The sequence below is a fragment of the Macaca nemestrina genome, chromosome 11 (assembly GCF_043159975.1).
Source record: "Macaca nemestrina isolate mMacNem1 chromosome 11, mMacNem.hap1, whole genome shotgun sequence".
NCBI lineage: Eukaryota > Metazoa > Chordata > Mammalia > Primates > Cercopithecidae > Macaca > Macaca nemestrina.
The window spans coordinates 76,614,323-76,630,146 of record NC_092135.1 but is presented as its reverse complement, the minus strand read 5'-3'; the positions used below and the strand labels follow the sequence as shown (position 1 = coordinate 76,630,146).

At 35.0% G+C, this 15,824-nt stretch overlaps 1 protein-coding gene across 10 annotated transcripts in view; it reads left to right on the top strand.

The window, feature by feature from the left end:
* LOC105468968 (titin) overlaps positions 1–15,824 on the top strand; it is a 272,665-nt gene that overhangs the window by 112,366 nt on the left and 144,475 nt on the right. For all 10 annotated transcript variants that reach the window (XM_071073842.1, XM_071073841.1, XM_071073840.1 and 7 more), the window contains exons 116-142: positions 458–544; positions 771–851; positions 1,894–1,977; positions 2,375–2,458; positions 4,584–4,667; positions 4,889–4,969; positions 5,111–5,191; positions 5,345–5,428; positions 5,696–5,797; positions 6,246–6,359; positions 8,578–8,658; positions 8,843–8,920; positions 9,184–9,267; positions 9,426–9,509; positions 9,755–9,838; positions 10,070–10,153; positions 10,914–10,994; positions 11,301–11,504; positions 12,434–12,511; positions 12,722–12,796; positions 13,000–13,092; positions 13,840–13,917; positions 14,113–14,274; positions 14,486–14,569; positions 14,752–14,829; positions 15,334–15,417; positions 15,668–15,751. In XM_071073842.1, coding sequence (XP_070929943.1) covers positions 458–544; positions 771–851; positions 1,894–1,977; positions 2,375–2,458; positions 4,584–4,667; positions 4,889–4,969; positions 5,111–5,191; positions 5,345–5,428; positions 5,696–5,797; positions 6,246–6,359; positions 8,578–8,658; positions 8,843–8,920; positions 9,184–9,267; positions 9,426–9,509; positions 9,755–9,838; positions 10,070–10,153; positions 10,914–10,994; positions 11,301–11,504; positions 12,434–12,511; positions 12,722–12,796; positions 13,000–13,092; positions 13,840–13,917; positions 14,113–14,274; positions 14,486–14,569; positions 14,752–14,829; positions 15,334–15,417; positions 15,668–15,751 — 2,478 coding nt within the window. The remainder of the gene's footprint in view (positions 1–457; positions 545–770; positions 852–1,893; positions 1,978–2,374; positions 2,459–4,583; positions 4,668–4,888; positions 4,970–5,110; positions 5,192–5,344; positions 5,429–5,695; positions 5,798–6,245; positions 6,360–8,577; positions 8,659–8,842; positions 8,921–9,183; positions 9,268–9,425; positions 9,510–9,754; positions 9,839–10,069; positions 10,154–10,913; positions 10,995–11,300; positions 11,505–12,433; positions 12,512–12,721; positions 12,797–12,999; positions 13,093–13,839; positions 13,918–14,112; positions 14,275–14,485; positions 14,570–14,751; positions 14,830–15,333; positions 15,418–15,667; positions 15,752–15,824) is intronic.

Below are 15,824 nucleotides of genomic sequence, written 5' to 3'. Positions count from 1 at the left end.
TCTTACGTTGAGTTGCACATATGTTCAATTTAAATAATAACATTATCTACTTTGTTTCTAGTTCTGCTTAAAAATTACATTTTTTATTATAAGGAAGGTTTGTGTTTAATCAGTAGTTTGCTAACTTTACTATGCAATGCATTCCATTGCATATAATATTCCCTGTCCTCTTATTTATAGAAATAGACCCTAACAGATTTGGAAAAGCACAACATTGTGTGTGAAGAAGTTGTGTCTATTTGATTCTCATTTAAGAACGTTTGATGAAGGCTGCATGTGTTGTTTGTCCCTATAGATCAAAAGATGATTTGTTTTCTTGTCAATACTGAATTTGTTCTCAAGCTACCATATTAACCCACTCATTCTGTGTCGAAATACTTGAGTATAAAATCCATGTGTTTGATCTGATGTCTTGTACTAAAAAAAGAAATACTAATGTGAAATACTCTCTTTAAAGTACCAGCTGTGCATACAAAGAAGATGGTTATTTCAGAAGAAAAGATGTTCTTTGCTTCTCACACAGAGGAGGAGGTGTCAGTCACAGGTATAAGGCAAACTGGAATGTGGGGGCTCAAATGGAAGGGTTTTAGGCAGATTTTTATCCCTGTTTAATTTGTGATCATGTAGACATTTCTGTCTCTTTGTAAATTCTCTGTCATCTTTTTCATTTCATGTTTGTCTCTGTTTTCATTTTATTTTAATGTTCTTTGTAAATTACAATTACCACCCACAACATGGCATATCAGTAATTACAATGCACATTTTTTAAGTCCCCGAGGTACAAAAGGAAACTGTTACTGAAGAGAAAATTCATGTTGCTGTTTCCAAAAGGGTTGAACCACCACCTAAAGGTATTATTAATTCATTCTAAGTTTAAACTAGTCTTTTAATAAAAGTTAGTACAAATTCCATAGTAAACATTTATGTTATTATTAAATAACAGATTTAGTCACAGTCTGCATACCTATAGCCACTATGTACAAAGGATGTGATGGGGGACGGGAAGAACCATGAGGAAGGCACAGGGGAGAAAAGCGAAAATTACTGGAGGCTCCATTCCCAGATTCAGAGAGTTTGCAATCTCATCACCTGTTATTTGGAAATACAGTGTCCTGGAGCTAGTTCATACCAGCTCACCAGTGCCTATGGTTAAATTTTCAGGAATTTTGCTAGCCAGTAGTTTAACACTGCCATTATTAAAAATCAGATTATGTAAAGTTACAGTCCAATAAAGTATATTTTTAAATGTTAATAAATACTCAAAACTTATTACCTCCTATTTTACGGCATTTTGTTCTTATCTGTGTTTCTGAGATTGTTTCTATCTTTGTGTCTGTGTGGTGGAAATACCATATAATGTACTACTGCAAGTCTCTTTCCAACTCAAAACAATGACATCACCTTTATAGCCAGGGTGGGAGGGAGTGTTTACACCACCTTGGAAATCGGAAATCTGCAAGCACTATAGATCAAGCCTCCACCCCCTCCATCCCAGCCAAATTGTTGAACATTTAAGACACAAAAAAATCGAATGCAATTGTGTTTATGAAACTGCTTTATAAAAGTAAAGGTTACAAAAAAAAACACCTAACTTCATAGTTACTGATGTTCGTAAAAAGCTGGTTTCTGAGGATCCGACACAGGCACCTCCGAGGGAGGGTTGTTCCTACCTGTTCCTGACAAAGTGGAGGCTTCTGCAGTTAAAGGTGACAGCAGTCACATTTTCCAATTAGCCATTCAGCCATCTTCATTTGCCCTCATTTCTAAAGCATAATTTTCTTGCATTCAATTGGTATAAAAAGGGAATCTCTATTTTTTTTAATTCTAAGTCTTAAAACAACATATGCCTTGTCAAATGCACACTTTCTCAAAAACGGTACATTTCTTTTAAAGTCCCTGAGCTACCTAAGAAACCAGTTCCAGAAGAAGCGGTCCCTGTTCCCATTCCTAAAAAAGTGGAGCCCCCAGCACCAAAAGGTAGAATAATATTTGTGAAAAAAATAATTATTAGCATCCATCTTGTATCTTTTTCTATGAGATCTGTGTATTAACAAAATAGCATCTGCAAACCATCTATAATATATTTAATTCCGTGTATATTGATTTCATTTATTTGTGGTAATGTGTTATACCAGTATTGGTAACATTTCTAGACTCCAGAGCATGCTAACTGGGTCTTTGTCTGCTTGTGTAATGTATGTAATGTCTACATGGTGTGGAGGTATTTAGCATTCATTTCTATCACAAACAGGCATATTTAAATTACTTCCTAATTCTCACACTCTTAGTGAAGATTTATGCTTTAATGTAATCTTAAATGTCCCAGAAGGAGACTAGAATATTCCACATTATTTCAACAATTGTATCTTTAAAGTTCCTGAGGTTCCCAAGAAACCCGTGCCAGAGGAGAAAAAGCCAGTTCCTGTGCCTAAGAAGGAACCTGCTGCTCCCCCGAAAGGTACACCAGAGCCCATGATGGGGAGACTCTTTGCTCCAAGTGCCAGCCTTTTGCTTTCTGCGATCTTCATGTGTACTATGCTGCCTTTGTCTTTGTCTCTTTTACATTCTCCTCCTGTTTTTAGTGTTTGTCCACTTCCGTGCCATGCTCTTGACATACTTTGTTTATTATACTGAATATTCCTAAGACATCACCAAAAAGTGTTGTTAAAGGAAGTAACTATGTGAAACTGCTATCTTACATTTTTAATATCTTCCCTCTCTTAGAGAAAAAGGAAATGTTTGTGAAACTTGTTTTCTACATGTTTCTAGGAAAAAACTTTCATCCTTCATAAATGCAACTTTTTCTTAGTAAAAGCAGTTTCATGCATTATGAAGAGGTGTGGGCAATGATAACTATAGAGTGTCTGGCAGAACTAGTTGTTAATTACATAAAGACGTACATAGTACCACACTTCTTAAAAGTCAATAGTGGTGAGTCTTCAATAGTGGGGAACATATAGGTTTTTTGAAGTTTACTTTCACCATTTTCTTGAGACCTTAACTGAGCTTCAGTATTTGCCGTAAATGTTTCAGTTATCTAATTAGCTAGTCAAAGTACCTTTCATAGAGGTATGTTTGAATGAAAATGTACTGCTGTGGTATATCACAAACCCCTTGCTTTCGTTCGTTTGGGATTTTTTGGTGATAAAAGGCACTATCTTCTTGAAGCACTGAAACTACAATTACACATATCTGTTCAGCTATAGAAAGACTCAGCAAGAATTCAACAACATCCAATTTAGGAGAAACCAGACCTAACTAAAACAGTACATTTTGAATAGTGTTCCCTTGGCCTGACTTTGCAATGTTTCTATTTTCTTCCTGAATCAAATATGCTTCTCTCTTTCTCAAACTCTTGGCTCTTTCAAAATTCTTTTGATTATCTAACCATTAAATACAAAGGACATATTAGTAAAACCAATACTAATACTAAAGCTACGTGAGACAGATCATCTTAGATAAATTAAACCCATTGTTATTATGTACTATATTTCCCAATACAAAGCATAAAGAAGCTTTTCTATAAACTATCTGAACATTCTTGACTGCTTGTGTAATCACTAATTCGTTTTCAGCAAAGTCATATATGTCTTTTAAAGGAGACACAGAGGCATCTCTCATTTACTCATAAAAACAAATACACATAGCATAATAGCATGTATATATATAAATACTACATGTATATATAGCATAACACATACATATAGAAATGAGCAGCTATATAATTACACCAAAATATTACAAATGCATGTGCAGAGGTGCAGGGATTCACAAAAGCTGCCAATACTGTATTTAAAATGAGAACAATTACTGCCAATAATGCATGCTGTTAAAATTCATCTTCCAATTAAAAAGTTAACATTATCCATTCTTAGAATAGATAAATCAAATACACTGTAAACATTTTTTAGGTTGAAAACCCTGTTGAAAACTCTAGAGCCCCTTAGAAAAAAAGCACAAATACACATACCCACAGAATTCTGTACACAAAGCTCTGTAAAGAGCTTATGACACTCATGGGTATCAGATGGAGAGACCTACTCTAGAGTAAGTGTTTCCTGAGTTTTGAATTCACTACAGGCACACCTACCAAAAATGAGAGGAGATATGTGGGGAAGAGAAGTAAGTTATATATATATTCAACTATTCTAAGACTCTAAGGCTTCTTAGTCTTAGCCTAAAATAGTCTTACATAAACTAAAGCCATTGTTATTATTTACTCAATTTCTCAATACAGAGCATAAAGAAGTTTTCTATATACTATATCCACATTCTTGATTGTTTGTGTAATCACTAATTTGTTTTTAGCAAGGTCATATCAATATATAAAGGATGAATTCTGTGTACAACTTTCTATTACGTAACTCATTTTTGCCTAAATGCCTCTAAAACATTATTTGTGATATTTGTCACATTATGATCCTTGGAATATTATAGTTAGCTTAATTTTCTGGATAATTTTGCTGATGCATAAATAATCTATAACAACATTAATGTACTACGTAAAGATTTGTGCATGTGCCCATGTTCTTTCATAAAAGTGATATATGTCTGAACCAACATTGTGTTTCAAAAACTTTAAGTCCCAGAGGTGCCAAAGAAACCTGTCCCTGAAGAAAAGATTCCTGTTCCTGTTGCAAAGAAAAAGGAAGCTCCCCCAGCTAAAGGTACAGTGGCTTTCAAAGTAAAGAAGCCCTATCTTTTTTGTCTTTGATGCAAAATATTTTGTGTTTAATTATCTGTCCATTGAGTTACTTTAATTCTAAATGGATGTTTTGTGGTGAGAATTGAACAAAAGTGTCTGTCCACCTGTCTGCTTTCTTAAAAAAGTAGCTGTGCATAGCTACTTTAGAAAATATAAAGTCAATTCTAAAAATGTCTTTTCAAGTTCCTGAAGTACAGAAGAGAGTTGTGACAGAAGAAAAAATAACCATTGTAACTCAAAGAGAGGAATCTCCACCACCAGCAGGTACTTAATTCCATCTCCATGAAATAACCTCGTCTTTCCTTCAAGCTTCTTTAATTGCATGTCTTCTTTAATTGCCACTTCTATATTGCTCATTTATTTGGACTTTTTGACAAATTTTAAAATTCAATACTATCCTTTAAGTGCCAGAAATACCAAAGAAGAAAGTTCCTGAAGAAAGAAAACCTGTTCCTCGGAAAGAGGAAGAAGTTCCACCACCAAAAGGTATTGTTTCTCCATCTTCCAAAGAACAGTCTTTATGTTCCAGTGAGTTTGTTAGTTTTGTGATATGAGTGCTTTGTGGGTGTATTTCTTTGTTTTGCATTGGGCTTCACTGAGATCACATTAAATTTCTAAAAGTGCTTAATGTCTCTAAAGTGCCAGCTCTGCCTAAGAAGCCTGTCCCAGAGGAGAAAGTTGCAGTGCCAGTTCCTGTCGCTAAGAAAGCTCCTCCTCCCCGAGGTAGGATTTGCCTCAATCCTCTGACCAAAAAAAAAAAAAAAAATCTTCGAGTGTGTTAACTTCTTGCTTTTTCCATCTGGTCTGTGCTTGTACTGATCTGTTGTCTTGCTTGCAGTGAAACTTTTTTGTTTATGTCCTTGTGATATGTAACTTGTTTTCCCATTTTGCTAGTCAAAGTGGTGTACGTGCAACTCTTCCCCAAATTCTAGAAAGTGAGAATTGTTAAAATTCTTGATTTTAAACTTCAATTTTAATGCTTCCTTAAAGCTGAAGTCTCTAAGAAAACTGTTGTAGAAGAAAAAAGATTTGTTGCTGAAGAAAAACTATCCTTCGCAGTTCCTCAAAGAGTGGAAGTCACGCGGCACGAAGGTATATAATTGGAAGTCAGGGGATAAATGAGTTTGTGTTTCCTCAAAGTCTCTTCTTCTTCCACATGTGATTGCTTACCTTAGAATGTGTCCTCATCAGTTATGTCTCCTTATGTTGGTATTAGAATGTGTCTACCTTTTGTAGCCTTCTGGGACTGAGTCTTCTGTGTCTATGTTGGTCTTGAATCATTCGAAGGAAGTGGATGAGTCCCGAAAATGTTATAATTTTGAAAGTGGCCACACTTGGACATAACTCGAGTATCATTCTCAGTCTTGGGCCGTACTTGCCCTCATCTTAAATTAGCTTCCTCCTTCTTGTAGTGAGGAAGAACCATGAAGCTATGTCCTAAGCAAATAGAGGAACAGTTATCCATCTGTAGTGACCACATGGCTGTATATACATCTGTATCTCAGCAGGCTGAATTTAAATGAAACTTTATCTTTTAAAGTATCTGCAGAGGAGGAATGGAGTTATTCAGAAGAGGAGGAAGGTGTGTCCATTTCAGTTTATAGAGAAGAAGAAAGAGAGGAGGAGGAAGAAGCGGAGGTTACAGAATATGAAGGTAAACAATGCAGAGATGATCTGGGGTTTTGATGAGGTGTTTTCTTTCACAAACTGTTTACAGACCAATGAAAAGGGACACAAAAAGTGACACAAATTCAGTGAACATCTACCAGTCTCATTAAATGAATATTTTGATCAAAACACAAGATTCAGGAGGATTATACTAGATTCAAGAAATCCAGTGTATTTCTTGTGCATCCCTTCTTACTTGCCTATATAGAATAAAAGAGGCTTCATATTTATATATAATTAATCAGGGCAGGTATCTCCATATACATATATCCTTTCATTAAACAGGATTTGGCTTCAGCATGGGGGGCTGGCATAAGCTTTACCTTAGTAGTCTAATGCCTAATTGGTGTTTCTCAAGCATTGCTTGTACCACAATCCACAGACAAAAATATATTTTATATTATAATCCTACACACATGTGCAAACCAGAAAACTTTAATTTTTTTATTTTAGTCATTTAAAAAATACAAGCTATAATCCATTAAGTCAATTGCAGAAGTCACTATAATGTCTTGACTGACAGTTTTAAAATGAACAAGAAAATATATTACCTCATTACATTCCAGGAGTCAATGCCACATTTGTGAGTCTGAACCACTGAACACATATGGCTTTCCTGTATTTTACATATGGAGAAAACAATTGTGTTATATATGTGATCAGACTGACTTGTTACTCAGATCTTTTCATACCTATAATGCTAATTATCTATAATTTCTTAAGGACAGAACCAACAAACTATTCCATTGGGATATCTTTTCAATGAATTAAGGCGGGTTTCCAGCTAAAATCCAGCATTCTGGCTAAAGCCATATGGCCAAAAGAACTTTCCTAAGAAAGTTCCTAAGGTCTGCTTTTAAAGAGAAATCAATAAGCTCCTTAACCAAACTCTCTTCCCAGTGAGAAGATGAGTAGAATTGAAGTACATTTAGATGCCCTAAGTATCTGTTTTTATCTGTCTAATAAAAGATGGCACACTATGCCCCCTTTTTTCACTTGGAACAAAAGCCCATGTAAAAATCCAAGGTGCGTAGTCTTAATGGAATGCCTTGGAATAGGCCAAGATGGGACATGACTCCCAGGAGGAAATCCGTTAGTTCTGTTGTGCTTCCTGGAAGAGGCCATGATGGTGGACAGAAGTCAGGAAGCTGGTAGATTTGAAGACGACTCCATCTTTTCTAAAAGTGTTCGTAAAACCAAACATAGTCTGATTTCAACTTTTGACACTATAAACTTCCTTTAGTACTCCAGACTCTAGTTAAAAGGAGAAACACTGATTATTTTTAGGTTCTTATTAAGCCCCAAATATAGGTGGCTTGTTAGGTTTACTTTCAGTGTAAGGAGCAGATATGTTTTTAACCAGACACTTCTATTCCTTATTTAACTTTGACCAGGCATGGTGGCTCATGCCTATAATCCTGGTGCTTTGGGAGACCAAGGAGGGAGGATTGCTTGAGCATAGGAGTTCAAGACCAGCCTGCGCAACACAGCAAGACCCCATTCTACAAAAATTAAAAAAAACAGCTAGGCACAGTGGCATGAGCCTGTAATCCCAGCTACTCAGGAGGCTGAGGCAGGATGATCATTTGAGCCCAGGAGTTTGAGGTTACAGTAAGCTGTGATTACACCACTACACTTCAGCCTGGGCAACAAAGCAAGACCTTGTCTTAAAAAAGAAAAAAAAATTAAAACTGTATACACTTAGGCTCAAAAATCATGTGAAGCCTCCCGCCTTTTCTACCATACCTGCCCCACAAAACTGGCGGGGAAAACAACATGAAATATTATCTTGCAATTCACTTAAATCCTCAAGTATATGTTTCTGCCCTGCGGCCTTCAAATCTAGAGTGCTCTGTTATTTGTGAAACTCATCTTCAGATTCTTGTGTTCTTGTTAACTCAGCTGTTATAATCACTTTTTTTGTCTTGTGCTTGTCCTGTTGTTGCTGTGGATATAAGCATTATTATCTGTATGACACATGTGAAAATTAAGTTAATGAAACATAGTTCCCATTTCCCATACTCTTCATTAACACATATGCTTTGATTAAAATGCTCTTTGAGCATTTGAAATAGGAACACGCAGGGATTTGGCAAGGGTTAAACTTTTGCTATTTTAATTACTCTTTGAAGTGATAAATTAAAGCTAAAATTAAACATGAAAAACTCTGTAATTTATCTTCTTTAAAATTGCTGTCTTTAAAGTGATGGAAGAGCCTGAGGAATATGTTGTGGAAGAAAAGCTGCACATTATTTCTAAGAGAGTGGAAGCGGAGCCAGCTGAAGGTATACTGACTCTTTAATTAGTTTTATCCCTATGTTAGCTTGTCTCCTTTATGTTTTCTTTTAGCTAATTTGTCATCCATATTGCATATGTTGATAAATATAATGTCTAATAAAAAGACCCCTTACACTTTTATCGAAAAGAAATCTGGACATTTCTACAAGTATATTTTATAATCTTTTCAAGTGACAGAGAGGCAGGAGAAGAAAATTGTACTGAAACCAAAAATTCCTGCTAAAATAGAGGAGCCTCCACCAGCTAAAGGTATGATTTCTTTCGAAGAAATGCAACACTATTTATTTTCATGTATATAATAATACCTTCATATTTGCATAACTGTCTTATGCATAACAATTTGCGTAACTGTCTACGTTTTGTCAGCACACGTGTATGAACGTATTTACTGAGTATAGTCATTAATGTTTGTATATATGTGCAATCTTTTCAAAAAGTGAATTCTAAGCCCCAAAACTATATCACTTCATATGTAAGGCAAACTCATATTCTTAAATCTAATCTTTCTAAAGTTCCTGAAGCACCTAAGAAAATTGTGCCAGAAAAGAAAGTTCCTGCTCCAGTTCCTAAAAAGGAAAAGGTGCCCCCACCTAAAGGTACATTGGATTTTATTTTATTCTTCGAGACTGTCTTTTTTTAAATCTTAAATTGATACATTCTTCAGATTTTTTAAACATTAACAAGAAAATAAGTGTGCCTATGTTTAGTGTTTTTCATATCGTATGTTTGACGGTATTGCCTGGTATCTTTTAAGTGCCGGAAGAGCCAAAGAAACCAGTTCCAGAAAAAAAGGTTCCTCCAAAAGTCATTAAGATGGAAGAACCTCCACCAGCCAAAGGTAAACAAACCTCCCCAGCAGAAATACTAGGAACTTGTCTGTCTTTCTCTCTGCTGCTGTCCTTTGGGTCAAACCGTTTATATGTTGGTGGGTGACAATGGTGTCTTTGGGTGGAGTATTACTTGTGATGTTTATTTGTGTGTGCCTTGTAAATTCCTCTATTCTAAAATCACAGTACTTTCTGGCTAGTATATTTTTTACGTCCACTTTAATATAACTCCCTATTCCTAAAATTATCTTTTAAGTGACTGAGAGGCGCATGCAAATTACCCAGGAAGAAAAAGTTCTTGTTGCTGTAACTAAAAAAGAGGCGCCTCCAAGAGCAAGAGGTACATCCGCCCTTCCATTATGCACAATATTGTACTTGCCCTACTCTCTTTACCAAATACACTGGTTATGGGTGCTAGTTTTTGTTGTTGTTGTTGTTGTTGTTACAGTTGTTGTTTTATGTTTGAAATAATGAAAATGTCAAGTTTTTTGTTTGGGCTACTACTATATGGCTGCCTTTTTGTGGTTTGAAAGAGGGAAACAATACGTTAAAGTGAAATCTCTCTTTAAAGTGCCGGAGGAACCGAAGAGAGCTGTCCCAGAAGAAAAAGTTCCGAAACTCAAACCTAAAAGAGAGGAGGAACCACCAGCTAAAGGTATACTGACTCTTTAAAAAAAAAAAAAAAAAAAAAAAAATTCAAAATAAGCATCCAGGCACTAAAACTAATCTAGTGGAATAGGTGTCATTCGGAAAAAAAAAAAAAAAAAGACATATTATAAAGTAAGCAATGTAAGTTTGTTAATGCATATCACTTCAAAACTAAAATTTTTGATAATAGAAAGTACTTTTTACTTCAAAAAACTGAGGCTTCTTCTAAACGTATGTGAATAATTTTCCTTCATCTGTATTTGTCTTCTAATGTCTTTGTCCATATACGAAACTCATCTGCCTCGATGCTTGTTTTACGTAGCAATCTCTGATGAAATTTTTAATTTTTTCAATTCTGAATTTTCTACATTGTACCACCAGAACTAAGGAAAATGTCTTAGAATTAAGGTGAAGAAACTATTCATGTAACACAGGTTTCTGTCTAACGCTTCTACTTAGCTTAATAGTCATTATTTACGCTGTCTAGTTGTCTTTTTAAACTTTTATAAATAATACTTGATTTTGCTAAAATTATTCAATGTCTTTGATGTACTAAGTAGCCTTTTTTGGAAAAAAAAAAAAAGGTATTCATATGTATATTAGAGCAAGTTTATTTCCAAGTCTATTGATTTTCTTGCCTTTTAAATGAAAGTTTAATCAGGCACTGTTATGGTTGTCTTTGTCCTCGGATTGTTTGAACGAAATTTCTCTTCACACACACATTTTCAGAATCTTGCAATTCACTTTTAATAATTACTCTTTTAAAGTGACTGAATTCAGAAAAAGAGTGGTTAAAGAAGAAGAAGTATCAATTGAAGCTCCAAAAAGAGAACCTCAACCCACCAAAGGTATATTGAACTTTGATTAAGTAATGTGAAGCATGAAACTATCTGGCTCTTTGCCTTCTGGTTCCCAATCTGACTCCTTTGCTTTATTAGCTTATTGTTGACTAAGGGCAGGATATACAACATTTGAAATCACAATTACTAAATATACTCTATGATACCTTGGCCGGCCAAAAAAAGCAGTCAGAGTCTCCCATAATCAGTGCATGAAACAAACACAAAAGAATAAAATCAAAGCACATTGTGACTATCAGTCATCCCTAAAAGTGCTTTAAAGTAAAGTGCTGCCTGTTGTTAATATTGTTTCAGAAGTAATTATAATGGAAGAGAAAGAAAGGTCTTATACCCGAGAAGAAGCTGTTTCAGTACAACGGGAAGAAGAATATGAGGAATATGAAGAATATGATTATAAAGAATTTGAGGAGTATGAACCAACAGAAGAATATGACCAATATGAAGAATATGAGGAACAGGCGTATGAACGATATGAAGAGCATGAAGAATACATCACAGGTATGAGCAAAACTGCAAACTCAAAACCACACTAAATATGTGCACACTCGAACAAGATAAAACAAGATAAATCAGAACAAGATAAAAATTTGGATGTCCAAAGAAATTTGGAAAGAACTTTGTTTCATTTGGCAAATGTGGAATTTTCTTCTTTGATAACTCCTAGAAAAAAAAAAAAACTCTATAAATCTTAAGGTTATTGTTAGATTTTTCCCTCATTTTGGCTCATATGCAGAATAGCAAATGTCATTAAGTTTCTTTTTCAAAAAGGTTACAAGTTTATCTTCAAGTGCCCATGATCGTTCTAGGACATGGTTAAAAATTTCTGAACATCTTTTATTCTAAAGCTTGCTATTATGGAGTACGATAGGCTATTGAGAAAATATATTTACCCACAGGGTTCCCATTATCAACACTTGACAATGACTACTTCAAAAGTAAAGACAGGCATGTAAGCTAACACAAGCTGTTGTGTTTTACCTAATGAAGGTCAAATTTGTAGGCATATATTTTGGGCTTCAAAGAGTTTATTTCACTCAAAGAATAAATTTCTATTGTAATTTTGAAATAAATCAATATTATTTCACTTATTCAGTCTCTGATGTTTCATAGCCCAACTTTGAGAACATTCTACATAGTCTTATGGATAGCTTTAAGAAACCCATATTATAGGGGAGTTTTAGCCAGGAATTTATCTACCTGAAGTGAAATGAGAATTTTAACATGTAAGAATTACCTAATTAAAGAAAATAGCAAGAAGGAAAGGGCAATATGAGCTTGTTCTGCTTGGACCTCTGATTCTTGCCTACCTCAATAGGCTATGGCTATACTGTAGATAAAAGGTATTTCAATTATTTAATTCCTTTTAAGAAATGTTTAAACTTATGTTCTAAAGTCTAACATGAAATACCTTGTATGTACTTTTAAAGAACCAGAGAAGCCTATCCCTGTAAAGCCTGTCCCAGAAGAACCAGTTCCCACAAAACCAAAGGCCCCACCAGCTAAAGGTAGAGTGAAAAAAACATTATTACCTGTAAGAGATCTTTGTTTCCTCCATGTCTGTCCTACTATAAAAATATATGTAAAAGTGGCAGTGTACAAATTATGTGTGTGTTTGGGAATATTATGTTGTATTTGTCTTTCTTAACTTTTTGTTCTTACTAGCCTTGAGAAATCTGTTTCAAGTTTTAAAATCTCTTAATATTGATATTTTAAAGTGCCGAAGAAAGCTGTCCCTGAAGAAAAAGTACCAGTGCCCATTCCTAAGAAACTCAAACCTCCACCACCCAAAGGTACATTACTGAGTAATAATCACCAAAAACAACTTTGTTATGTATGTTCTAAAATCATGTCTTCCTAGCCAATCTGATGTTCTGTGTTTTTGCTGAGTAGGATGTTCTTGTCCTGATTCTTATATTTGGTTTTTTATGTGTATTTATTACATAGTATTCAAGGAATTGGTTTTAATGCCCTTTAATAATTAATATCTTTAAAGTGCCTGAAGAACCAAAGAAAGTTGTTGAGGAAAAAATACGTATTTCAATTACCAAACGTGAAAAAGAGCAGGTGACTGAACCCGCTGCTAAAGGTATAATGATTTCCTTCCTCAATTGTGATCTTTTCTGATGCTTCTTTTGAAATTAATGTAACTATGATTCATTTTGTTTTGTTGTTTCTTGTCTTTTAAATTAGTTGTCTGCAGAATGTTGAATGTAAAAATCTGTAAATACAGGATAAGAAGATAATACCTTTAAAAGGAAAAATTATTTCAAAATACATCCATAGCCTGTTAGACAATGGCTGTGTCCTACCACATGGCTACAATACATATAAAATAGAATGTTTGGGTTTAGAATCAGTGACCATTTGGCATATTCCTGATTTACCTAAACAATGTAATGATACCATAATATTCACCAAACTTTGGTAACTGTTTATTCATTCTAAATTCATTTTGAAGATGTTTTTTAAAGCTAACCAGTTTCCAGTCATTTTCCCCCCTGATTCATACTAAGTGTGAAGTTTACTAATTGAGAAGTAAATTTCACTTTTCAGGAAAGGATATTTCTTTCAAGCAGAGATATTTGAACACTAAACCTGATTTCACATTTGGGCTCTGCTACTTTGTTTACTTGGGTACTTCTGTGTATCTGTATTTCTATGAAGCTCAGAATCCTTTCCACGGAGAGTACATAGTTTCTTAAAGAGGAACAATCGCATATCTATCTCATTAGAGGGAGATACATTATTCTATCTGCTTAAAGTACAGCAAAGCAAGCATTGGCTGGGTGGCCTTTTCCCAACAATAAAATTTCCTTATACTTAATATTTCAAGTGCCCACGAAGCCCAAGAGGGTTGTCGCAGAAGAAAAAGTACCTGTCCCTAGAAAAGAAGTAGCACCACCTGTTAGAGGTACCTAATGGCACTCATTTTAATGTGTTGTTCGTCTTTTGCTGTTGAATTACTCTTCAGTTCTGTGTGTGAAAACTTTTGTGGGAAAAGTAAATCTTGTCCTTTCTTCTGTTATAAATGGGCCTATGTTTCTAAGGTGTCTTAATTTTGCTGAGTCATTGGCAAAGGTCCAACTTAAAGATAATATCTTTAAAGTGCCAGAAATGCCTAAAGAACTTGAACCAGAAGAGGTTGCCTTTGAAGAGGAAGTAGTAACCCATGTAGAAGAATATTTTGTAGAAGAAGAAGAAGAGTACATTCATGAAGAAGAGGAGTTCATGACTGAGGAAGAAGTGGTGCCAGTGATACCAGTCAAAGGTAGATGATGCCTCCTGCAAAGGGATGTGCAACAGCATCTTTGGAGTTTGGGGGTCTGATTTGGTCAGATTCTGGGGGTTATTAGCAGCACTGATGATTGCTTACTTTAAACCAGATATTTTTAGATGCTGAAATATGGTCTCTACCGGTGCTTTTCACATTTTATTTCTTTCTTGCAAAATTTCCAATATTCTTAATAATATCTTTAAAGTGCCTGAGTTACCCAAGAAACCTGTTCCAGAAGAGAAGAAACCTGTTCCTGTTCCCAAAAAGAAGGAAGCTCCACCGGCAAAAGGTACACCACCATTCATTGATGGGTATCTAAGAGACTTCATCTGCCTAGAAATAGTTAACTTTCTTCTGAGTTCAAAACCTTGTGTGTGTGTCACTATCTGTTGTTAAAAACCATTAGCTGTGCTTTATATGGATGTGTTGTTACTAGTAGTTAGAACTTAACAATAAACAATATCTTTAAAGTGCCTGAGGTTCCTAAGAAGCCAGAGGAGAAACTTCCTGTGCTTATTCCTAAAAAGGAGAAGGCTCCGCCAGCAAAAGGTACATCCTTATAATCCATCAATGGACTAGCATGATAATTCACCATGTAGCATAACTTGGTGAGCCATAGCAGATCTTTCCCCATGACAATATTAACAACACTAATGCCATGACAAGAACCTCTCAACTGGCCACAGGAGCAGTTTACCCGGTATTCATCTCTCAATTTTACCATCAAATTTTCCTTATGCTCAATGGTTGGCTCCTCCTCTTTAGTGGAAAGTTCTTCAAGTAAAATATTCTTTTTGCATATCAAAATGGACAAAACCATCATTTATCAGGCATTGTGTCTTGTCTTTATCACCAGTCCACTTTTTTTCAGTGTTTTTTATTTTAATTTTTGTGTATTTTCTGGTCTTTGTTTAGTGGCTATTAGAATTTTCCGTCTTAAAGTGAAATTGATAGAATATCTATGCTGCTTCAATTAAGGCCTTACATTGCCAGCCTTAAAATCTTAGCTATGGATGAAAAATGTGACACTAACTCTATCTGATATCTTTGAAGTTCCTGAAGTGCCCAAGAAACCTGTACCAGAGGAGAAAGTACCAGTACCAGCTCCTAAAAAGGTGGAAGCTCCACCTGCCAAAGGTACATGAACTTGTAATGTTGCAATTTTTTTATTTTACATTTGCATATGAGTAAAAAATTAATTGGTTTAACTCTGAACTCTTTGGGATGCAACTCTTTAGAGAAAATTAAATATTTTGTTTTAAAAAGAAAATGCTTCTTGGAATATCTTTGTCATACTTTTATTACCTTACTTTAATCTTTTGAAACTATGCTTGGAATCAATATTTTTAAGTTGTATGAAGTTTTTCTCTAAATCATTTCTTTAAAGTGCCAGAGGTACCCAAGAAACCTGTGCCTGAGAAGAAGGTGCCAGTTCCTGTTCCTAAGAAAGTGGAGGCTCCACCTGCGAAAGGTACATCATTTCATCATTTAAAGTACTTGGGGGAAAAATGCACATCTATGTATACTCATACACAAATTTCCCC